This window comes from Hyperolius riggenbachi, chromosome 10, assembly GCF_040937935.1.
Source record: "Hyperolius riggenbachi isolate aHypRig1 chromosome 10, aHypRig1.pri, whole genome shotgun sequence".
NCBI lineage: Eukaryota > Metazoa > Chordata > Amphibia > Anura > Hyperoliidae > Hyperolius > Hyperolius riggenbachi.
In genome coordinates, this window is record NC_090655.1 from 92,001,998 (window position 1) to 92,011,533 (window position 9,536).

Below are 9,536 nucleotides of genomic sequence, written 5' to 3' on the forward strand. Positions count from 1 at the left end.
GCCGAGGGGTGGATCGGGACTCCCAATGACGTCGCTGACATCATCCCGCCCCGTCGACAGGGGAAGCCCTCCAGGAAATCCCGTTCCGAAGCGGGCGGGGGGATGCCGCTGAGCAGCGGCTATCATGTAGCGAGCCCTGGGCTCGCTACATGATTTAAAAAAAAAAAAAAAACTGCCGCGCTGCCTCCTGGCGGAATTTTTCAAACCGCCAGGAGGGTTAACAGTTTCACAGCCTCAAAGTGTTGTTTCTCTGATGTGCAAAGCATGATTCTGATGATGTTGTTCCCCTTCGGCTGTTTTGGTGCAATTTTTTTTTCTTTAATTTGAGATTTGAAGCCTAGCATGCGCAGCTGGGAGGGGTGATTAGGACACAGGACAGTTGGAACTGTGTCTCATGCTACCTGTCACCTCCTTTCAGCCAAAAAGATGGCTGCCCCCATGAAATCACAAACATTTGTCTGTTCTTTTAAAACAGAGTGGGTAAGAGATTATATTACCTATCTATTTTAAATAACATAACTAATGTAACTTAATGACAGTATGTTTGTTTAAGCTGAAGTTCCCCTTTAAAGAGAACCCAAGGTGAGAGACATATGGAGGTAGACATATTTATTTCCTTCTAAATAATGCACATTGCCCAGCTATCCCACGGATCCTCCTGCCCTGACATGGGTAAGATATTTCTTATTTCAAGGGTTTTTATTTTTTGTTTTTGTTTTAACCACTTTGTCCTTTAATACAGTATATCTACGTCAGCTGTGGCTCTCTCCAAGCCACAGCGACGTAGATATACTGACCTGCTTGCAGCCCTGTTGTGCAGGAACAGGTGCGCTTCAGAGCGCACCTCCCAGCACTAACAGCTGCAATACTAATTGGTGAAAGGGAAAATGTTCCCTTGTAGCCAATTAGTAACCCCCCCCCCCCCCCCCCCCCCCCCGCGGATGAACGATCACCGCTGTAGCAAACAGCGTGATCATTCATCTCTCCCCTCCGTGGTCGGATCTGCTAAAAGAAAAGGATCAGAAAGCAGCCTGACTCACCTTTTCCTGTTCCAGCGACCAGCCTGCAGCCCAAGCCTCCGATCGCCGCTCTGCACGCAGCCCTGTGATGCTGAATAGCGGAGTCCCGGCTTGATGACGTCATCAAGCCGGGACCCGGTAACCGGCATCACAGGGCTGCGTGCAGAGCGGCGATCGGAGGCTTGGGCTGCAGGCTGGTCGCTGGAACGAGATAAGGTGAGTCAGGCTGCTTTCTAATCCTTTTTTTTTTTTTAACAGATCTGGCCACCGAGGGGGCTGCCTAGGTGGGGGGTGGGGGATCTGGCTGGCTCCTATGGGGGTGCGTGGACCCCTGGTGGGGGGTGGGGGGTAAAATGTGCAGCTGGGGGGGGGGGACAATAAAATAAGAGGGGGTACAATTTTAATTTATGCGTATAAGTTTATACTGGCTATAATGGTGGGGGGCCCTAATCCAGGGTGCACCTGCTAATCCTGAGGGCGCATCTGGCTATAATGGGGGACCACTATTCCTGGGGACACATATGGACACATGAGGGGCAGCAATCCTGGGGATACATCTATCTATGCTGGGAGGTGCCAAACACAGAGGACACATCGGGCTATACTGGGGGTGACTGATATTGGGGACACATCTGGCTATAAGGGGGGGTCTGATACTCGGGACACATTTTGCTATCTAAACTGGGGGACAGAATACTGGTGACATGTTTTTATCTTCTGTGGCACTTTTTATTTTTAAACTGTAATTGATAAAAACTGAGCAAAAATGCATTTTTTTCATTTTTTCCCCTCTTTTTCCCATTAAAATGCATAGAAAACTTTTTTGGTCTAGGGACAAAATACCCGCCAATGAAAGTCTAGTTTGTCCTGAAAAAAACGATACCTAGATCATTTAGGTGTTGTGAGTAGGGATAAAGTTATGGCTGATTAAAAAGGGACACCGCTAAAGCGTCAAAACTGCTCTGGTCAATAAGGGGAAAACAAGGTCTGGATGCAAAGTGGTTAAACAACAAAGCTTGATTAACTAATTACTAACAAGCTTCATAGCAAAAAAAAAAAAAAGAGGGGGGGGGGGGGGGCAGATACTTCTGAGAAGATTACCGGTAGCTGCATGCATGTTTCAGGTGTGTGATTCAGACACTGGCCATAAACATCAGCAGGACTGCCAGGCAAGAGGTATTGTTGAAAAGGAAATAAATATGGTAGCCTCCATATATCTCTCTCTCACCTCAGGTTCCTTTTTAATTGGGACTCTTGCTCTCTGTCACCATGTTAAAAAATGGGGAGGGGCAACAGGGCCTGCCAGCTGTGCATGCTGCCAATGCCAAACCTTCTTTCCTTTGACAAATTAGGATAGGATATGTTGGAAGAAGAATCTTGCTGCCAGGCTAAACTTTACCCGGCGCCCACTGCTTTTCTACTACCCAGCGACACCTGCTAGGAGACTACCTAACTCTCTGTGAAGTTTGACGTGTGGTACATAGAATAAATGAACTCCCATTCAGTTCACCCTGGCACAGTGTGGTAAATAGCCTCACTGCTATTGCAGCCTAATGAAAGCCTATGGGGAAGTTCATACGTCCCACGTTGCGGTACGCTGCGCTGGAAGTACCCAATTTAACGCTAGCGCAGAACTAAATTACCGTGAGGGACCTGCGGTGATCTGTGTCGGCCTGGAAGTCATGTTGGTCTATGGCGATGCATGTTTTAAAAAAAAAAAACCGTTGGCATCGCGGTGCGCATGCGCTGAAGTGTATCCTACCTAATAAGAGACAAGTGTCCCTGCGTACACTCTCTGTGTCGCTGGGCCCGTGTTTTCTGCTACTGCGCATGTGCGCAGCACAGATCCAGACAGCCGTTGGGACTTGAGGACGGGGCCAGTGAGCCGGGCAGGCATGTTTGCGGGCGGATGGGTGAACACAGGTGCGCGTGCACAAGTGGCGGGCAAAAAACAGACCAAGAGCCTTTTTTTAAACGGGCTTGAGTCTACTAGTTTTTATAATAAGTTTCCACAGCAGGAAGTGACTGCAAAAGCAGGAAGTGACCGCAAGTGCGTGTCACTTCCTGATTGGCTGATTGCCAGACAGGGAACACTGTGTACTAACGCTGTGTTCCCTGTTTTTGGCGATACGTGCGATGCACCGCATCACGAACGCCATTATACAGTGTGATAGCAGAGTCAGACTTTCTGTCTTCTACACTAGTGAAATTGATATTGAGCTACACAGAACACGAGAACTGCACTGCATGCTTACTGGATTTAAAGAGACACAGAAGCGAAAAAAATATATGCTATAGTGAATTGGTTGTGTACTATGAATAATTACTAGAAGATTAGCAGCAAAGAAAATATTCTCATATTTTTATTTTCAGGTATATAGTGTTTTTTCTAACATTGCATCATTCTCTAATATGTGCAGATTACACAAGACTCAGCATTCAAAATGATTCTTTCAGAGCAGTCTGTGAACTAATGACCTCTCCTCTGGCAGATAAAAAGTAATTAGTTAAGGAACAGTTAAGATAATAAAAGTCAGAAAACAGCCCTCTCCACGACTTTGAAAGTCGTAGATATTAATGGCTTTTTTGTATAGAGATAACAACTGGAGTGTCTTAACTCTTCCTGTACTGGAAACAATTAGACTGATGTATCTGATCTCAATGTTTTATTTCTTAGCTGTACTACACATACAAATCATATCATAATTTTTTTTTTCGCTTCAGTGTCTCTTTAAAATCGAAGTTTGGAATAGAAATTCCCAAGATGGGGGGTTTTCAGGGGACATGGCAGATTTTAAGAGGGTTTTGTGCAGTTTTCATGTTGAATTAGCGAAAGATATATAATAAAATCTGCTGGTATTTGATCACTTGTATTGATGCTTTGAATAGTGGTAACCATGAATACACGGTTCCTCTCCTCTGCTTTCATCTCTCTGAGGCCCAGTGCACACCAAAAACCTCTAGCAGATCCGCAAAATGCTAAAGGTTTTTGAAGCAGATTTTAAGAGCGATTCTAGGCATGCCTAGCGTTTTTTGGAGCGTTTGGGTAGTAGATTTCATATGTTGTTAGAGTAAAGCCATTACTGAACAGCTTCTGTAACAAGAACACCTGGAAAACCGCTCTGATCTAGTGTTTTATAAGAGCAGTTTTCAACTTTCCTATACTTTAACATTGAGGCTGAAATCTAAAAAATGCTGCAGCCCCCGAGTTTGCATTTTGTGGAAATAACGAACTGCTCTGGCGTGCACCAGCCCGTTGAAATACATTACCCAATCGGTTTTCAAACCGCTAGCATTTTTTAAAACGCTCATGAACCGCTGTGGTGTGCACCAGCCCATACTGTGGATTTTCTTGGCAGGTTTTGTTCCACCAAATGAACTGTTATGTATAGAGTGCTTGGGGAGGAGGGGGGAAATGTAAAACTTGAACTGGGACCCAGTGCTACTCAGCTACAAAACTGCCCCCAACCTATGGTTACCATTATTATATGTGCCAATGTGGGGCTCGGCAGGGGCGTAACAATAGGCCCTGCAGCGCCTGCGCCCATGGGGGGGCCCGGCCCCCCCCGTGGGGCCCGCTCGGGGCCGTTTTTTGGGGGCTGGAGGGGTGGCAGCATGAGTGGAAAGCCTTGCCCACAGTCGGCGGGGAGAGGGGAAGTTCCCCCCTCTCCCTCACCTCGGGGCTCTCCCCTCTGCGGCCCCCTCCAGCTAGTGAATGTGTGTGGGCAGCGGGCAGCAGCGGCGGCGGGATACATACCTTCTTCCTTGCGTTCTTGCGTTCCATCGCCGCCTTCTCGCTCTAGCGGCTGACATCACTTCCGGAAGCGGGGGGGGGGGGGGGGGGCCGGGCCCGCTCTGAAATTCTGCAGGGGGATTTTCAGGTGTCTGCTGCCCACATTACGATTTTCTGGTGTCTGCTGCCCACATTACGATTTTCAGGTGTCTGCTGCCCACATTGCGATTTTCAGGTGTCTGCTGCCCACATTGCGATTTTCAGGTGTCTGCTGCCCACATTGCGATTTTCAGGTGTCTGCTGCCCACATTGCGATTTTCAGGTGTCTGCTGCCCACATTGCGATTTTCAGGTGTCTGCTGCCCACATTACGATTTTCAGGTGTCTGCTGCCCATATTATGATTTTCTGGTGTCTGCTGCCCATATTATGATTTTCTGGTGTCTGCTGCCCACATTGCGATTTTCTGGTGTCTGCTGCCCACATTGCGATTTTCTGGTGTCTGCTGCCCACATTACGATTTTCTGGTGTATGCTGCCCACATTAGGATTTTATGGTGACTGCTGCCCACATTGCGATTTTCTGGTGACTGCTGCCCACATTAGGATTTTCTGGTGTGTGCTGCCCACATTATGATATTCTGGTGACTGACTGCTGCCCACATTACGATATTCTGGTGACTGCTGCCCACATTAGGATTTTCTGGTGACTGCTGCCCACATGGCGATTTTCTGGTGACTGCTGCCCACATGGCGATTTTCTGGTGACTGCTGCCCACATTACGATATTCTGGTGAACGCTGCCCACATTACGATTGTCTGGTGAATGCTGTCCACGTTACAATTTTCTGGTGACTGCTGCTCACGTTACGATTTTCTGGTGACTGGTGCCCACATTACGATTTTCTGGTGAACGCTGCCCACATTACGATTGTCTGGTGAATGCTGTCCACGTTACAATTTTCTGGTGACTGGTGCCCACATTACGATTTTCTGGTGAACTCTGCCCACATTATGATTTTCTGGCCCACATTACGATTGTCTGGTAAAATGCTGCCCACTTTACAATTAATTTACAGTGAAACGCTGCCCCATTACGATTATTTGGCACCTATGGGGGGGGGGCCCCATCCAAATATTCGCAGGGGGGCCCAGTGATTTCTAGTTACGCCCCTGCCTACATAATAGCTAAACCCTGTGTTCCCTGTCCATTACCCCACCAATGTCTAGAGCTATCTGGGTACTCTGCAGGAAGAAAAAAAAAATGGAACAGCAGTCCAGAGCAACCAATTAGATTTTCAGATTTTAGCTGATATAAAAAAGGATTCTAACTGGATGGTCTGGGGATATTATATACACATACACATACACATACACATACACACACACACACATACACACACACACATACACACACACATACACACACACATACACATACACACACACACATACACACACACATACACACACACATACACACACACATACACACACACACATACACACACACATACACACACACATACACACACACATACACACACACATACACACACACATACACACACACATACACACACATACACACACATACACACACATACACACACACACACTTTGTAAGTTTGTCCAATGACAAAGAAATGAAAAGTCTCAGAACAGTTTCATTTCAACCTCCTTCCCTCTGCCAGGAAACTGAAAATGGGTCGTGCATGGGTGTTCCAGCACGACAATGACCCAAAACATACAGCAAAGGCAACAAAGGAGTGGCTCAAGAAGAAGCACATTAAGGTCATGGAGTGGCCTAGTCAGTCTCCGGACCTTAATCCAATAGAAAACCTATGGAGGGAGCTCAAGCTCAGAGTTGCACAGAGACAGCCTCGAAACCTTAGGGATTTAGAGATGATCTGCAAAGAGGAGTTGACCAACATTCCTCCTAAAATGTGTGCAAACTTGGTCATCAATTACAAGAAACGTTTGACCTCTGTGCTTGCAAACAAGGGTTTTTCCACTAAGTATTAAGTCTTTTATTGTTAGAGGGTTCAAAAACTTATTTCACTCAATGAAATGCAAATCAGTTGCTATCTTTTATTTAAGGTTTATTTTTTCGATTTTCCTTTTGATGTGCTATCTGCCACTATATATATATATATATATATATATATATATATATATATATATATTTTTTTTTTTTTTTTTTTTACAAAATCTGGTCAAAACATAAACTTGGTAATAATAATTTCCTAATGTGTTTTTTTTTTTTTTTTGTTTTTACCCCACAGGAAGGTGAAAGTTCATTTGACATTGCACAGAGATTAAGATTTAATAATATCTTGCACCTGATGGAAAAGTCATCTTAGTTTTGCTGGGAACATGTCTGCATGTAGCTTGGAGGAGGAGCCGAGAACACACAACGCACTTGTGGGGAACGGGCACTAGAGAACTATTTGTACAGCTTGCATATGAAAGGCATTTACTTGTGTCAAGTGTCTATGCTGTATACATGTGCATTTTGTTATATGCATATCTGTTATTTAATATCGTGTCTAGCACTGTCCTCAATCATGAAGTATTACCAAGGTGTTTGAATCGAACCTATATTTTTACTGGAACTGGGGAAGTTTTTTTCCTGAATGGAAAAACAAAATTATTCTATTCTTTACACTTATTTATAACAGGACATGGAGGAGGGGTGCACCCTGCCAATGGCAAAGCTTAGAAGCTCTAGGCCCCAGTACGTCTTAAAGTGGGCCCACTTTAGTGCTCATACATAACATTTGCTGTGGAGCACCAAAACCTGCCAAACACAGCTGCAGTGTCAGAGAGGTGTAGGCTGGCACCAATAGATAGTACAGCAGTTGAAGGAGCGCCCCTCTGCTCCAGGGGACCTGATGTGGCTGCTATCTCTGCATGCCCTGTTGCTACGCCACTGCACCCTGCCCTAAAGAGCTTGCAGTCTAGGGTGCACACAATCCTTCTCACCTTATGTCATGTTTAGTCCAATAGCCACTTGTTGTCTTAATTCTAATGTTTCACATGGGAAAACATACTGTCATTAGTGGCCTTATCAAGTTATATCACATGCTGCTTAAATGCAGACTTGCACTAAAAACGCTTGAGCTGAAATGCTATATGTGTAGCTACTATCACAGAGCCTAATGTAAGTAAGCTTTCTCTGTTCTGCTGTGTTCTATGTGGTAGTATGTAAAGACGCTTCTGTTATGGGCATACTACCTGCATGTCAAAGGTTTCATCTGAACCAGTGGAGTGCATTATGGGAGCTTGCTGCAGTGCCACAGGTTTCATCAGAACCAGAGGAGTGCATTATGGGAGCTGTAACATAACCTGAATGTACAACCTTATACTGCCAAACATATGCAGAGAGATCAAGAATATGGCTGGGTTGCTAACCTATTTCATTTTTCAGACCAAGGCAAAAAATTCTGGACTTTTTTTTTTTATTAAGAGGGGGGGTTGTAGGTGTGGTCAAAATGTGGGCAGAGCCATAACTATGTTATCTTCAACCATATTTTCTGCAGTGCACCTAAAAAAAGGTGGCTTTATTTTCTATAAAACCAGATTCTTCTTCCCATTCTTCAGCTTGCTACACTGTTAGCAATAGATGTATAGATCGGGTAATACAAGAAACTGCAACACTGGATATTGGTTTTTGAAACCGCTGCAACTTTATTTCTACTCCTAAAGCCCCAAACCTCCTGTTTTTGCATTGTTGTTTATGAAGTGCCAATTTTTTTTTTGTTTTTTTATTTTAAACCTAATAAAGTTTTCCACATAAAGATGCTAATTGTAGATTGTCTATTTTCTTTTAAATGCTCTAAACCATAATTACAAGATTATCTGTCACCTAACCAAGTGACCCATGTTGCTTTGATGCCTGTTCCTATTAAACTGACACAACTGAAATGAACTGTAATTGAGTTCATGTAATGCAGTCAGACTGAGTGAAAAGGGTGCAGTGTGTAATTTCTGTGTAATTAAGTTCAACTTCTGCCACCTAGTGGTGACATTTGTCAAGACATGTGTGTCAGCAGCTATTGACACACTGTGCCATTAGAATGCTATAGATTGCATATGACCTCTAGTGCTGCCACACATTCAGATGTATATTCAGATGGCAGGCAGACGAGTCACTCATGTTAACTGCCCATGTGAAAAAGCCCTCAGGTATGTAGAGGAAATACAACATTTGCATGGCAATAATGGATAATTGATTACTACTAGGTGATTGCGGTTTGCCATCCTCATTTGGGTCATATCTAGTTGTATTTAAAGGGATACTTAAGTAAAAAAAAATGAGTTTTACTCACCTGGGGCTTCCACTAGCCCCCTGCCTCCCTCCGATCCTCCTGGCCCCGCCGGCAGCCACTTCCTGTTTCGGTGACAGGAGCTGACAGGCTGGGGACGCGAGTGATTCTTCGCGTTCCTGGCCACAATAGCGCCATCTATGCTGCTATAGCATATATCATATACCATATAGCAGCATAGAGGGTGCTAATGTGTCTAGGAACGTGAAGAATCACTCGCGTCCCCAGTCTGTCAGCTCCTGTCACCGAACCAGGAAGTGGCTGCCGGCGGGGCCAGGAGGATCGGAGGGAGACGGCGAGGGCACCAGACAGCTGCAGGGGGCTATTAGAAGCCCTAGGTGAGTAAAACTCATTTTTTTTTTGACTTAAGTGTCCCTTTAAGGTGACTAAGAAATTCATGGATTGGTAGTTGTAGGTTGCACCGCATGCCCAGCAAGGTTTTTTTAATTATTATTATTT

At 44.9% G+C, this 9,536-nt stretch overlaps 1 protein-coding gene across 2 annotated transcripts in view; it reads left to right on the plus strand.

Annotated features, from left to right (window-relative positions):
• Positions 1-8,548, plus strand: part of ANKRD22 (ankyrin repeat domain 22) — a 31,684-nt gene extending 23,136 nt beyond the window's left edge. For both annotated transcript variants that reach the window (XM_068258277.1, XM_068258276.1), the window contains exon 6: positions 7,035-8,548. In XM_068258277.1, coding sequence (XP_068114378.1) covers positions 7,035-7,112 — 78 coding nt within the window. In that variant the 3' untranslated portion in view covers positions 7,113-8,548. The remainder of the gene's footprint in view (positions 1-7,034) is intronic.
• Positions 8,549-9,536: the final 988 nt, after the last annotated feature.